Raw genomic sequence first — 15876 nt, 5'->3', positions numbered from 1 at the left:
ACATTGAATTTTCACAGTAGATTGTCTTGGCGACTTGAATCCATGACCTGGTCAAATTGAGGCAATTTTTACCATTGCGCTAAAGCTTCCCTTCACGATGCATATATATTACAGAAAAAGACTATTGTACTAAAGAGGGTTTGCGGGGTGGGGGTTCACAATTTTGGAAGGTTGTTCAAACATGTTTGCAGGGTTTAAAAGCCTAAAGAACAAGTATGATCTAGGAAACTCAACCAGAACATTCTCACTATGTTGGAACAGAATTAAAACTTTCAGAATGCTCTTAAGAAATGGAATATTAGTTCCATAAAACAAGATGAACACCTTTCTTCTATTTAAAGAAAGAAACTACCATATTAAACAACTACCAGTTATAAGAACACTAAAAACTGGAAAAGTAATGTCGTACAGCCACATCCAGAGGCACATCACTGGAAGACCCAAGCACGCCAATATTTACAAGAAAATGGTCAATTTATTTACATCGTTATCATCTCGTAACGACCTTGTATATATTTAGGCATTTAAACGGTTGAGCTCATCTGTATGCTCACTCAGAACAACACGGAAAACGTCTCTGATGGACACCATACTTATCATACGATCTGATGGAATGTACCTGATGAGGTTATCTGGCAAGTGACATTGTGTCAGAATATAGAAAGAAAGCTTTGAAGCATGAAAAATCACGGTTCTTTAAGAAATATTTCTAGCATACTATTTAGGAACAAACACGTTTTTTCAGGACACAACAAAACACATACTACGGAAGTACGAATCGATAAGCCACTTTTATAAACATACGCAAATTGACATTTTGTAATAAAATATCTTGCAGTCTGACTACAGATCTAGCTACTAGATTAGCTTTTGAAAGGAAGCACATTACGATGCGTCATATTTCTTTTTATCACAAGAAGAGGCTTTTGAGTTTAGTACAAATGCCAGTCTTATAAAGAGACAATAATGAGACTTGAGGAATCATGAAAGCCACTGAATACCAGTAATCTTCCAGTTTCAAATTTATGTCTAGCCTCCAAAACCTTATTCATAATGCTTCCGTTCACATGGCCAAGTCGAGGCAAGAGAACGCAAACAAGAAAATATCAGCTTGAAATTCAAAAATAGGAGATCACAGCTGAACTCAAATAACTCTAGAGACCAGTTAATTTTATGAGGAAAGAAGATCACATTGAAAAACTAAACATAGAAGAAATTAGATATATGTCACTTCTATTTTATAGTGTCCACAAGATTCAATATTTACAGAGACAAAAAAATATCTTAAACAACAACTATGACAAAGCTACACATGGAGACACGATCAAAGAACAATTTCAAAATTCAAAACTAGTACAGAAACGCAAAGAGGAAGCATCACCGACTCCAAAACCAGTCAATAAGAAGATGATATCTTATAGAATTGGTTGATACCTCTTTTTCTATAATTCCAGCAAGTGATTTATTCTCCCCGGTTTCCGAAATCACAGGGGTCCCGACATTATGGTGTGTCATCTGCATCGAAGAAATCAATCAGTTATCTCAAATTCTCGCTACAGAAGCAACATTACATTAGTGTGCATATCAATACATAAACGTAAATTTACTCTGTGTAAAGTCAATGGTGAGATGCAAAGTCATTTTAGAACAACATTCTTGAGTACTTCTCCATGAAATATGATTGCTTGAGTTTAGACAGATAACAGTTCAAATTTGGCTACAGCAGAAGCCTACATCTTGCTCTTAAGACTATAACTACGTATACCGCATAATCAATTTTCCTTTAATCCAATTTCAAGAGGGTCTCAACAACATAAAGCACCTTTATTTCAAGTATCCCACTAAAGATCCACCAAATTCTGAAGCTAAGTAGTGGATTAAGATAACATCTAGGAAAATATTCAACACGAAGATACAAGATAGATTTTAGATATTGCTTTTAAATCCAAAAATAAAACATAAAGCTATTAACCATATGATTTTAAACTTTACTGCAACATCCAATAAAAACAAATTATTATTCCATCAATTTACTAAAACCCTAATCTCTAATATTAAGAGATTATGATGTAATAAGAAAGATTACGTCAATACTAACAGATAACTGGTCAATGTATTGATTGGCCACAGAACAAATCTGATAAGCGCGGCAGTAAGAATGCTTGTTTTTCCATCTTTATGTTCTTAGTTTTGTTGAAATTTTCCATTTTTCCTCTCCTTCTCCTTTTGTAGAAACCATGAGAAAACAAATGTCGGTCCTTGGAAAGAATCTTCCTTAGTGGTAGTTCTCTCCTGAAACCCATGGATCTCACTCTGTTTTCTTTATTTTCTTTCAACAATCAAATACTAGACCAACAATTATTACATGTCAAGCCTATTCCACTCTATTAGGACTCATTTTCATTCTTCAGCAATCAAGTCTAACTATCATCCTTGGATAAATAGAAAAACCGATAAAACAGTTCCAGAATGTAATAAAGGAAGAGAAGAGCTCACTCTCAACAGTGAAAAAACAGTTCTTGAATTCCTATACACAAAGAAAGAAAATGTACAGGTAGCTGAGATGATGATACAAGGAAACTAAGCACCCCCAAGGTGCTACAAATGATAAAAAGTTTCATTGCTTATTAAAAAAAATGTGTCAATTACTCATATAAGGAAACTTGGTGGGCTTAAACATTCAAATTACTCTTAACATGTTGCAACGAATTTAAGTGTAGTTTGTTGTGTTTGAAGCAAATACACAAAAAATGTCTAGAGGTTTTAGAAATGAAGCAAAAAATAGCACCTGCCATCCGGTGCATTGCTTGCAAAACTTTAGTTTCTACGACAAGGGAGAAGAAATCTGGAAGCAACTGATAGCAGAAAAATATGGGACGGAAAATTTCTGGATTAAAAAGGTTCCTAACTATTCTTGTGAAGTTGGAAATATATCAGAAACTTATGGGGCAAATGATCAGAGGACATTCACATTAAACTGAGAGATGGTAGAAAACCCTCTTCTGGCAAGATAGGTGGATGGGGGACAGACGATTCGAGTAGCAATTCCCAGGATTTTCAGCTTTGCAACAATAGAAGTGTATTAGTCTCCAAGAGCATAGAACATACCTTTGTAAAGAAGGTGTAATGTAGAATTATTCTGCATCGCCTATTCTTCCAGCTTCAAAAAGACCTTGCAAGATGGTATTATATTGTAGGTAATAATATTAGGCTTTGATCCTTTTTGGGAAATTTCACAAAACATGTGCATGGCCTCATCCACTTTCTTTTTCTTACAGTATCCATTTATTAGTTCGTTATAGCTAATAATACCAGGTTCAATATTTTTATCTATCATGAAATCAAAAACTCGCCTCGCTCTGTCCAGTTAACCACACAAATAATCAATATTTGTAAGTGATTATATTAGGCTCTACACTTTATCGATCATGTGTCTCATTACGTCCTTGGCATCTTCAACTTTTCCTTCTTTGCATAGTCCGTCAATCAGCATGCTGAAGGTGAAAACATCTGGATAAATATTAAGGTTCAGCATCTCAGAGAACAAAGTCATAACTTTTTCCCATTGACCAAACTTACACAAACCATCAATCATTGAATTATGTGTGACTATGTTAGGAGGAATGCCTTTCCGCCTCATCTCGTTCAAAAGATCGATAGCAGCATCTAAGTTTCGACCTTTGCAAAGGGCATTTATAACAATGCTGTAGTTTTTTATGTTGGGCTTAGTGTTTCCTTGTTTCATTAACCGGAGCAAACTACAAGCTTTTTGAGTATGTCACTCTTGCTGAGCCCCTTCATGACGATTGCATACATGACTCCACACAAATATTCTCCTGCACTACCTTTTTAAACAACTCAATTGCATCTTTGACCTTATTTTCAACAAAGAATTCCCTAATTAGGGTGGTAAAAGTGACAACATCAAATGGAATACCATTCTTCAAATAAATGGATAACACCAAAAATTCACAATCAGCGCGATGCATCAAGCAATAACTGTTAATCAGGTTATTCAAGATGAATACCCTAATTGGGATAACCAATTTCTGCATTTCACCAAAAAGAGAAACCACAGTAGAATAATGCTTCATATTAAGAATAGTCTTAAATAATTTAGAGAAGTTGATAACAGGAAGAAAGAGGCTTCATTCTAACCATTTGATGGAAGACACTGACAGCATCATCTAAACATTTGACATTCTCAAAATTGCTATTTACCCCAAGTTTACCCTTTACCGAAATGGAAGTATTAATTCCAAAAGAAGAATAAGGAACTAAATGCCGTACCAAAAAAGGAAGTAGCAAAGAAAGAAATAGAAGGAATATTTTTAGGTATTTGAAAATCGAGTTTTCATTGAGCATGCATTTAACTTGAGATAAAGTTGAAATTTTGTAAGTGAAAAAACTTCACTTGATAAACTAGTCAAAACTTCTTTTTCAATCTTTTAAAAATAAAAAATAAAAATGTCAGCCACATATATACCCAAATATTATTTTGAAACTCTTTTTCTAAAAAATGAAAAATTTGTATCGATAAACGGACCCTTTGTTTAAATAGTTTCTCTTCTTGAATTATGATCGGAAAAGTTTGATCTTAGAAAAGTTTAATCATATTACTTAACATCAAGCTTTACTTGCAAACCATTCTTACTAAAAAAAAAAAATAACAAATTTATACCACTAGACAACTGTGTCTAACGTTCTCTTTTAATGTATCAAATCAGACTTCTTGTCCCTTACATCATGTAGAAGTTAAAAAATATCAAAATTTCTAGCATCAATCTGGAGCTTATGGAATGCTCTAAATTAACGTTACAATATGAAACTCTTGCGAAATAAAAGATGGAAGTAACCAAACAAGAGAGACGACCCACTTGCTCCTTTTCTTTCTTTTGCTGAATGACTTGATGGCCATTAGGATGTGGTAATAGCTGCAATAAGTGTGCCATTCTCCTTTGCTCACAAAAGGTCACCTAAGAACTATAATTTTGTGCTCAATGCTGCTGAATATGACTTCATTTTTGTGCTGCAAATCCTCACAAATTTGGGCTTCAAATGAGCAGATTCATCAGTGTTTTAGGCTGCAATTTATCACACCAAAAATTCAGCTGCAATAAAAGAAATCCAAGCCACAATCTTGAGTGCTGCTTCATGATCTTGAGGGCTGCAATAAAAGATCATTTGTCAAAGTTTGTTCGAACCTGAAGGTTTTGTGATGCGGTAGAAAATGGCGGAACAAAATTGAGGTTTCATATTGGCCAGTAAAATGAACTTACTCACAGGAAAATGGATAGACTGGAACATACAACTCTTTGGCAAAATTTATAGACTGGAACATACAACTCTTTGGCAAAATTTAGAGAAAATCAGAGGTACGTAATGTTGCTGGACAAAGAAGCAGAAGACAGAACTCTTTCAACCACACAGTTAGTTCATGAGGAAATTTCATGGAGACAAAAACCTAGAAGCCCTTGGTTGCAGCAAGGGGATAGAACCAAGAGATTGCCAATATACATAGGAGATACAACCACATTAACAGTTTGGAGGTGAATCGGGAGAAAATTGAAGTGGAAGAGCAAATCATCAGTACAAGGCCCTCTACTGAGAAGAATGGAGACCAACATGGAAGGATGATATCTACCATGCCTAAAGGACGAAGAGACCAAATCGATTGAAAGACCTTTCGAAGAGGCAGAAATATTTGATAGTTGTTAGCAGATTTGCAGGGGAAATAGCACCTGGTCCAGACAGCTCCATCAGGCCTTTTAACAAAAAATGTTGGAATGTCAAATGATGTGTTGAAAGCTGTAGACTATTTTCACCAGAATATCACTAGTTTGATTCTTTATACAGACAAACACACACATATTTATCATTATAGCCTAACTGACGGCAAAACGATTCAAGCAATTTATCAGCACATTAGTGGGCACAAACCAGTTGACACTCACTAAGGGTATACAAATAATGTGCACCGGAGTTAATAGTAAATGAGGCTTTTGATTCAAGAAAAAGACAGGAGCACAGGACTACTGATAGAGAAGACATACATTTACGTAGACTGGATTTTTGATAATTTGATGGTAGATATGGGTTTTGGAAACAAATGGAGAAATTGGATAAAGTTTTACACATCCATGGTCAAATTCTCAATCTTATTAAATGGTACATCAGCAGGGGTCTAAGGCAAGGTTACCCTCTTTCTTTCTTTTTTTTTTTTTTTTTTTGAGATGGTAACAATGTTACCCTCTTTCTAATTTCCTGTTCATTAGTTATGAAGGGCCTTGGTAGAATGACTAACAAGGCAACACAGCTTGGCAGGATAAAACGCTTTTAAGTAGATACAAGAGGCCAAGGATCGATGATGATATCACATCTCTTATATGCAGATCATACACTTATAATGAAGATCAGGTATTGTAACTTGAAGACAATCTTTATTGTGATTTGAAGCTATATCAGGTTTACAATTAAATTATTCAGAGTCCAGCAATTGAGGTAAACAACACTAAGTTGGTAGAACTCCCGGGATGCAATGTGGAAGAAATACCAACCATAGACTTGGGAATGCCACTAAGTGTCAATCACGGGGAAAGCAGTACATGGGAAGGGTTTATGGAAAAGTGTGAGAAGAAGCTCTCAAACTGGAAGAAGCAAATGTTATCCTTAGGAGGAACACTATTCCTAATCAACGTGTCGGACGCTGTTTCTATCTATACTATGTCTCTCTTTCCAATACCCAGGAAGATACAAAAGAGAATGGATGTGATGAGAAAAGACTTGTTGTGGCAAGAAATAGAGAGAAGAAAGCCTTCAACTTAGTCAAATGGGAAATTGTGAGTTTCAAAAAGGAAGGAGGGGAGGAATAACTGAGGAACCTTAGGATAAACAACAAACATCTCCTTAGGATAAACATCACATGGTGTGAATCAAAAAATGAAAAAAAAAAAAAAAAAAAAAAGAAGAAGAAGAAGTTATTATCCTATAGACTACTTCTTTTGTAAAAATGTTCTCCATCTGAATGTTGTGATTAACTCAATAAGGTCCACAGTTTAACCATATGGTTTTAAACTTTACTGCATCATCCAATAAAAAATAAAAAATAAGACTAAATTTTTTTTTTTTTTGGTAAGGTAAAGTTTTATAAATAAAAAGTACCAAGAAGGTACATAAAAGTACAGAAACAAATATCCCTACAATAAGATCAAGTTACAGAGTTCCCAAGTGAATCCAAAAAATCCATACACTGATCCATATAGTCTAGCAGATTCCTCTCATTCCAAATAAACAGATTTTGAAGACATAAGTTCTTGACTCTAGAAATATGGTGCTTCTTGTTCTCTAGAAAGCAGTATTTCTCTCATTCCAAATGGTCCAGAAAATACACAAAGGGATAGTTCTCCAAAACTGTTTTTGGATACTTGTAATCTTCTGCCCATTCCAACTTTCCAGTAGACTTCTAACATCTGAAGGCACTACCCAGACTACACGACACAGATTTAGGAAGAGCTCCCAGCATTGCTTAGCCACCTTGCAATGAATAAAAAGGTGACTGAGTGGTTCCAGATTCTCTTCACAAAGATAACATCTATTACTTAACATGAAACCTTTCTTCTGCAAATTATCTAGGGTTAAGCATGCTTCCCTGATGACAACCCACCCGAAACAGGCTACCTTAAGTGGAGCTTTGGATTTCCATAGGATTTTCCATGGCCAATTTGGCTCAAAATACACTGACTATTTTTGCAAAATGCTATAGCAGCTTTTAACCGAGTATTCCATATCGTTGCTTGTTGTTCATAACATAACATCCTCTTTATCTTCTTCTACCACTATTGTGTCCAATAGTAGTAGTAATTGCCCAACTTCCTCCACCTCCCAATCATTGAAATTCCTTCTAAAATTCAACTGCCATCCACTAGATGAGTGAAATTCATAAACACAACCTTCTCTATTAGAAGAGCGATTGTACAGTTGTACAGAGTTGGGAATTTGTTCTTTAAGCTTTTCTCCCCCACCCAAACATCAGGCCAGAATTTTATTGTCACCATTGCCCAGCTTCAATTTAGTATGCTGCTGAAACTCATTCCACAACTTACTCATATTGCTCCTAAAAAATTATTGTTCCATCTTACTAAAACCCTAATCTCTAATACTAACAGATTTTGATGTAATAAGAAAGATTACGCCAATACTAACAGAAGGAATCTCTACTGAAACCCATGGGTCTCACTCTGTTTTCTCTAATTTGTTTCAAAAATCAAATACTATAGCAGCAACTATAGCAGCAATTATTGCATGTCAAGCCTATTATGCTCTATTAGGACACATTTTCATTGTTTCAGCAATCAAGCCTAGCTATCATCCTTGGATAGACGGATAAACCGAATAAAACAGTTCCAGAATGTAATAAAGGAAGAAAAGAGTGAAAAATCATTTCTTGAATTCCTATACACAAAAGAAAGCAATTTTATACCCAAATCCCATACAAGCCACTAGCCTGAACAAAGATTCTTCCTGCACCGCAAGTACAGGATTTTTAAACATCTAGATTTAATGGGCTGCTTTATGTTGTTTATCTTGTCATTTGAGATGTCTGTCAATCCAAGTAGAAAACAATTATAATTTCTGTCCCTTCTCTGTAATTCTGTCGAAAAAGTACCTGAATATAACTAAATAGCAACGAAAATGATATTACTAGACTTATTTTCTAAATCGATAAGGTCGCAACTTGGAATTGGCCGGTGGGTCCAAACTTTCAATATGTCAATTTCTGGTGTGAACCCATATATATATAAATTTGAAATCATGTTATAAAATGTCTGGCAAATATAGCTATTAACCGGAAGCACATTTCGATGCTGCACATTTCTTTTATGATGAAAAGAAGTTTTTAAGTTTACCTCTTCTGTCATAACGTCCCCAACTTTGATTGATTTGGATGATCTTCCCTGTGCTATGATTTCCCTGCGATGAGTTCAAGAGAGTTAATGTGAGAGAGGAGGAGAAAAGAAAGAGAAGAAAGTACATAGATCATTTGGTACTAAATTGCATATAATGACCTATTTGTTTTTCTTATCGTAACATATGGCCAACTATTTGTGTCGGCATCTAGTAAATCATCCTGCAAATACTTTATTACACTCATGAATGAGAAACAAAAGATCACAACTGACATTCAAATGATTCTAGAGACGAGGTTAATTTTTTGATAGAATGAGAACACATTGAAAACTAAAGAGAGAAGTAATCAGATATATGTTACTCCTATCTTATACTCCCTCCAGATTAAAAAGAGTGTCTACTTAGCCTTTTTTTCTTGGGTCAAAAAGAGTGTCCACTTATCAAATCAAGAAAGAATTAACCTTATTTTTCCAAATTTGCCCCTATTAAGTGTTACGTGACCAAATCCCAATACCTATTTAATTAGGGGCAGTTTAGTCAAATTAGCTATTTTTTTAGGAATTAGCATTTTGTTAAGGGGTGTGCAAATGACTAAGTGGACACTTTTTTTGAACCGGAGGGGTATCTTTTAGAAGCGGTTGATACCTCATTCTCTAATGATTCCAGCAATTGATTTAAGAACCATAAAGCCAATACTGAATTTACTAGGGAAGCAAAAGGGAAAGGAAGCAGTAGCAGTAGATTGCTTGTTCTTCCATCTTTTTGGTTCTTAGTTTTGTCGAAATATTCCTTTTTTCCTCTCCTTCTCCTTTTCAGAAACCATGAGAAAACAAAATGGCCAGAGGGTGCTTTAAATGTCAGTCATCAGAATGAATTTTCTGTAGTGGTAGTTCTCTCCGGAAACCCATGGGCACTCTGTTCTCATAATTTTGTTTCAACAATCAATTAGTACAACAACAATTATTACATGTCAATCCCAAACTAGTTGGGATAGACAAAATGAATGTTTTGCATTTATGCCGCTCTATTAGGACCCATTTCGTTCTTCAATAAAGCCGAACAATCATCCTTGGGTAAATCGAGAAACCAAATAAAACAGTTCCAGAGTGTAATAAAGGAAGAAAAGAGCTCACTATCAACGGTGAAAAGCCATCTTGAATTCCTATACGCAAAAGAAAGCTTTTTTTTTTCAATTCTAAAATGGAAAGAAAGCGTTTTGATACCCATTGGCACTATCATGAGTTACGGAAAATTTCAGAGTATAATTTTTGGCTCCATCTCGTAGAAGCCATTACACTGAATAAGAGTTTCCAGATTACACTGTCAAAGTATTGTAATCGATAAAGTATTCTATTACTACAGTTTAGAGTATCTACCATTATGATTCCGGAAGGTTGTTGCCTGACTCAGACAGGTCTAACGCAAGGTGATTGAGCAGTCTCGCCATACCTTTTTTATTCTTGCTTCTCTTGTCACTCAACCATCTACCATTCTCTCCATCCAAATAGACCAGAAAAAGCAGAAAGGTATGGCAGTCACGTAGTGCTTGTTCACCCTTGATGAAGAGTGCTTAGTGCAAGTTTAATGCATGACCCATTGGACATCTTCAAACTCCCAATCGAATCGGTCCTTCGTAGGACCAATGAACTTTATTCTGACAATATTACTAATCTATGAAAATGTCAATTCCCAATTAGCATCCAGTACTCTTGGATCATATATAAACTTACAACAATATATTTTTAAATAATTGAGTTAATGGTCAAAAACACACCTAAACTATCACTTTTGCAAGTTGCATACCTCAAATATATGCTGTTCCCTTTACCTACCTAAACTATCACTCTGTTTGTATTAAAACACACATAGATGCTGAGTTGGACAAATATTTGTTCCCAATCGACAACCAGCATGTAGAGGCTAGCTCAACATGGAGGTGTGTTTTAATCTAAGGAGAGTGACAGTTTAGGTAGGTAAATGGAACAATGGGTAGTTGAGATATGAAAGTCGCGAAAAGGTGATAGTTTAGGTGCATTTTTTATCATTAACTCGAATATGATGTTGACCATTCATCTATAGTATATCCTATCATATTCAAACTTGTTTTGTTTGAATTTCAGGAAAACAAAAATTATTCATACCATATGGTTCTGGCAGAAGGATGGAGTTGATCTTGTCAGCTCTGGTGTTCCATTAATGGAAGATGTAACTGCGACTTTTAGAAACTTCCGAAAAAGATTGTTCATGTAGCAATTTCTAAGTTAAATCAGTTGTTATTGATACTTTAAAAAAAATAAATAGAAAATGCTAATAACTGAAAATAATAAAAAGAGCATACTTGAAGATAACTAAATAGCACTGAAAAATGATTTTAGTAGACTTATAACGTGTACACGAAGGAAACTCTTATTATTTTTTAAATTGGTATGGTCACAATTTTTTTGATAAAGGTAACTATGGCATGGTCACAATTTTTTCTCATATTAAAAGTGCAATAACATTTGAATTCTAAGAAAAAGAAAAGGTGATAAAAAAAAAAAAAAACTCAAAATATCAAAATTGACGTACCTCCACAATTGGCCTGCCCAGAAAACTCAAGCAACGATCTAATTGCTATCAACTTCTGCAATTGCACTGGATGCCATTTCTTTTGCAGGGATAAAAAGGAAATTGTATCATAGCCATAGCGTAGCCGAATAAACCAAGGGGAAGAAATATTCACTTCTTATTTTCCGAGTGAAGCTCTGGTATCATGTCAAGGACGGAAGGATTCTCCCTTATAGCGTTTATCAATAACTCAGTTGTAGTTGCATCAACTGAGAAGCCCCTTCCAGCCATTTCCTTCATGAAAATTGACATTTCACTAGTTCTGCTGCACCTAAGAAATCCTTGCACAATAACATTGTAAGTGACATTGTCTGGTAAACAACCGTTTTCTTCCATCTTTCTCAGAATATCTTTAGCTTCATCTAACAACCCTTGAAGACAAAATCCATTTATCATAGTATTGTACGTTCTAACATTCGGAAGCAATCCCATTAAAGAAAGCTTCTCGAAAATCGCATGAGCTTCATCGAGTTTACCATTTTTGCACAATCCATTAATGACAACATTGTAAAATACAATATCAGTAACTTCTCTCTTTCTTTTCAACTTATTAAAGAGAGACAAAGCTTCTTCAACAAGTCCGTACTTAAAATAACCATTGAGCAAAGTGCAATGAGTGTACAAATTAGGTGTAGGCCCCGTAGATAGCATCTCGGCAAAGATCTTTTTTGCATCACCTATTCTTCCAACTTCAAATAGACCTTGCAAGATAGTAGTGTAGACAAAAATATTAGGTTTTCATCCCTTTTGAGAAATTTCACGAAACAATTGCATTGCCTCAACCATTTTCTTTTCCTTACAGTATCCATTTATTAGTACGTTATAGCAAATAACGTCAGGCTCAATGCTCTTATCTGTCATGATATCAAAAATTCTCCTTGCTCTATCCACTTGACCATGCAAACAATATCCATCCATTATCGCACTATAGGTGATTACATCAGGCTCTACACCTTTTTCTATCATGTGTCTCATTAATTCCTCGGCATCTTCAACTTTCCCTTCTTTGCATACTCCGTCAATCATCATGCTGAAGGTGCGCACATTTGGATATATATTATGATTTACCATCTCAGAGAACAATGTCCTAACCTTTTCCCACTAACCAAGCTTACACAAACCATCAATCAACGAACTATACGTGACTACGTCTGGAGGAATGTCTTTCAGCTTCATCTCGTTCAAAAGGTTGACAGCAATATCTACGTTTCCATCTTTGCATAGAGCATCTATAACAATCTTTGTAAATATATATGTTGGGCTTAGTGTTCCCTTGCTCCATTAATCGGAGCAAACTTAGAGTTTTTTTAGTATGACCCCTTTTACTAAGCCCATTCATGATGGTTGCATACATGACTTCGTCGGGCTCACAAATCTTCTCTCTGACCAATTTTTTGAACAATTCAACCACATCTTTAACCTTATTTTCAGCAAAGATTCCCCTAATTAGGGTGCTAAAGGTGACAACACTAAATGGAATGCCATTCTTCAAGTAAATAGGTAACACCGAAAATGCACAATCAGCACGACACATCAGGCAATAGCTGTTAATCACATTACTCTAGATAAATCCATCAATTGGGATACCGAATTTCTGCATTTCTCCAAAAAGAGAAATGACAGCAGGGTAATGCTTCAAATTTAGCATAGTCTTAGATAATTTAGAGAAGTTCACAACAGAAGGAAGAGGCTGCATTCTGACTATTTGATGGAAGAGGGTCACAACATCATCTAAATACTTGACATTGTCAAAATTGCTATTTAACCCAAGTTTACCCTTTACTAAAATGGACTTGTTACTATGGCATGTCATAGAGGTGGCAAAATGGGTTAAAAATATGGTTATCCGCCCGATCCAACCCATTTTAAATGGGTTGGATACCCTATCCATTTAATATGGGTCCAATATGAGTCAACTCATATTATCCACTTAAAATATGGGTAAATTAATGGGTAAAATGGATAAAACCCACAACATATAGAGTGTGTTTGGTATGAAGGAAATGTTTCTCATTTTTCCATGTTTGGTTGGTCAAAATGTTTTGGAAAATATTTTCTCTAGAAAACAAGTTCCTTAACCACCCCCTCTACCCCCACCCCGCACCACCCCCCACTACCTCCCTCCCCACCCCTATAACCACCCAGCCCACCCCCTTCCCCTATCACCACCTACCCCCAACCCTTACCTCTCACCTTCCCACCACCACCCCTATCTCTCAACTTTGCAAAACTAGACATTTTGTGAAAGTAGTAACTTTCAAAAATAGCAACTTTGCAAAAGTAATGACATTACAAAAGTAGCCGCTTTTTCAAAATATTACTTGCGAAAAGTAGCTACTTTTCAAAATAGTCGTTTTTGCAAAAGTATTCACTTAAGAAAATAGTCACTTTGTAAAATTAGTCACTTTTAGAAAATAGCCACTTTGTGAAAGTAGATACTTTTTAAAAACAGTCACTTTTTGAAAGTAGTCAATTTTCATGAATAGTTATTTTGTGAAAGTAGTTACTTTAAAAACTAATCGCTTTGCAAAAGTAGCCATTTTTTAAAATAGCATCTTTGTGAAAGTATTAAAATAACCATTTTCGAAATGTGCCATTTCCAAGATAGTGGTCAATTTTGTAAAGTAGCCATTTTTTTAAAGTGACACAAAAATGGCTACTTTTGTAAAGTGGTCATTTTTTGAAAAATGACAAAAAAGTTGCTTATTTTTGCAAATTTGCATTTTCGGTCGTTTTCCAAGAAATAAATTTTTGCAAAAATAACCATTTTTACGTCACTTTATAAAAATGGTCAATTTACAAAAATAGCCATTTTTGTCACTTTTAAAAAATGGCTAGTTTACAAACATAGTCACTTTTTTGGGGTTGTCTTCAAAGTACAAAGTAGTCATATATGAAATAGACGCTTTGGGAGGGGGGTGGGTGAGGGTTGGGTGGAGCGGGATAGGATGGAGTTGGGTGGGTAGGGGAAGATGAAGTGCGTTCGAGGGTGATCGTTGGGTGGGGCTGGGATTTGGTTGGGGAGTGGGTGGTGGGGGAGTGGGGTTGGGTGGATATTTTCCAAAAAAGATTTTCTTTGAGGTCGTGTCATTGAAAAGGTTCGAAGTTCTACTCTTCCCACAAATGTTGAGGTGCAACTATGTACTAAGGATTGGATTTGTGGACAAAATGGTAAATTAATCTTCTCCATATTGGCTACATGAAGCCAACATCTTTGAAGTAGCTTTGGATAATTTGGATAATATGGATATCCATATTATCCGACGGTAACCCATTTTTTAACCGTGTTAAATATGGGCGGGTCGGATAACTGATCCGTTTTTTGTCAACCCATTTTCGACCCGACCCATATCCGACTCTACCCACCCGTTTGCCACCCCTAGGCATGAAGAATAAGCTTTTATTGTAGTAGTAGAAGAATGGGGAGTAGGAAAGAAAAGAGATAAAAGGAATAATACCATTGCCAGAAATTCTCTTCATCTTCGATCAATTGCTGCGAATTTGTCTGGATTTGACTTGGAATCAAGTTTAAAAAAATAAATACTTGAGGTAGTCTAGAGTTGGTTTAAAAATACTCTCTCCCTTCACTTTTATTTATCTATAATTCTAAAAATATATTTTTACTTTTACTTGTTACTGTTAGCATATCAAAAGAGAACAATTTCTTTTTTTCTTGTTTTACGCATACTATTAATTACTCACAATTTCTTTTTTTCTTGTTTTACCCATACTATTAATTACTCACTTTAAATCATATTCAAATCCAATAAAAGGTATGCACCAATTAATATGGACACATTGGTAAATTATGCACTTCATTTATTATTTTTTAAGGGGTGTGAAAAATAAAAAGTAGACAAGTAAAAGTGAACGGAGTGAGTAATTGAGGTTTTAGTCTGTCAAGAATGTATTTTATCTACTAAGCCTTTTAGTGTTGCTTAAAAATAAAAAAGGTATTTTATTCTTTTTTCAAATTTACCCTCAACACATTTTTAATTTAATGAACAAATTTATTGCTTGTTATAGTTTCAAAGCTCTCTTAATTAAGAGTATTTTAGTCAATACACCTCTTAAGTTTTAGAATTCAGAGAATTCCTTAATCCGTGTGCCCAAATCTAAAACCTCAATTATTTTAGATCGGAGGGAGTAACATTTTGAATCTTGTGCATCTTAAATTAAAGATGTGTTGCATATACTCAAATGCCCTTTAATTGTATGGTTATAAATGTGTCATATGGAAAGTTGGACTTAAAAAATTGTAAAGGATTCTTTTTTAAATGAACTAAAAAGAAAGTAAAATAAACATTTTGAAACTTGAAACAGGGGACAACAGTTATGGGTCATTTCTACTTCTGGCCCTAA

The 15876-nt window shown here is 35.0% G+C and overlaps 1 protein-coding gene, 2 long non-coding RNA genes and 1 pseudogene across 3 annotated transcripts; 1 reads left to right on the top strand and 3 right to left on the bottom strand.

Annotated features, from left to right (window-relative positions):
- Positions 1 to 434: 434 nt before the first annotated feature.
- LOC132050389 (uncharacterized) lies at positions 435 to 1753 on the bottom strand. Its single transcript, XR_009413401.1, has 2 exons — positions 1435 to 1753; positions 435 to 632 (listed from the first exon to the last, which is right to left on the bottom strand). It is a non-coding gene; the product is annotated as an uncharacterized LOC132050389 (long non-coding RNA).
- A 1659-nt stretch (positions 1754 to 3412) lies between these two features.
- LOC132048998 (pentatricopeptide repeat-containing protein At1g62910-like) lies at positions 3413 to 4952 on the bottom strand. Its single transcript, XM_059439678.1, has 4 exons — positions 4878 to 4952; positions 4159 to 4233; positions 3815 to 4049; positions 3413 to 3678 (listed from the first exon to the last, which is right to left on the bottom strand). The coding sequence occupies exons 1-4, from the start codon at positions 4950 to 4952 to the stop codon at positions 3413 to 3415; spliced, it is 651 nt and encodes a 216-aa protein (XP_059295661.1).
- A 1294-nt stretch (positions 4953 to 6246) lies between these two features.
- Positions 6247 to 11212, top strand: LOC132050390 (uncharacterized). The gene is made up of 2 exons (XR_009413402.1): positions 6247 to 6417; positions 11028 to 11212. It is a non-coding gene; the product is annotated as an uncharacterized LOC132050390 (long non-coding RNA).
- LOC132050388 (pentatricopeptide repeat-containing protein At1g62670, mitochondrial-like) lies at positions 9285 to 15014 on the bottom strand (annotated as a pseudogene).
- Between the last annotated feature and the right edge of the window lie 862 nt (positions 15015 to 15876).

Source organism: Lycium ferocissimum, chromosome 3, assembly GCF_029784015.1.
Source record: "Lycium ferocissimum isolate CSIRO_LF1 chromosome 3, AGI_CSIRO_Lferr_CH_V1, whole genome shotgun sequence".
NCBI classification, from domain to species: Eukaryota; Viridiplantae; Streptophyta; class Magnoliopsida; order Solanales; family Solanaceae; genus Lycium; species Lycium ferocissimum.
This window is presented reverse-complemented; position numbering and strand designations above follow the sequence as displayed.

Coding starts and splice junctions, on each gene's coding strand:
- LOC132048998 (XM_059439678.1), bottom strand. CDS start 4,952: ATGGCACACTTATTGCAGCTATTACCACATCCTAATGGCCATCAAGTC. Junction 4,050..4,158: donor TCAGTGTCTTCCATCAAATG/GTTAGAATGAAG, acceptor GGTGAAATGCAG/AAATTGGTTATCCCAATTAG. Junction 3,679..3,814: donor GAATATTTGTGTGGAGTCAT/GTATGCAATCGT, acceptor CCCTTTGCAAAG/GTCGAAACTTAGATGCTGCT.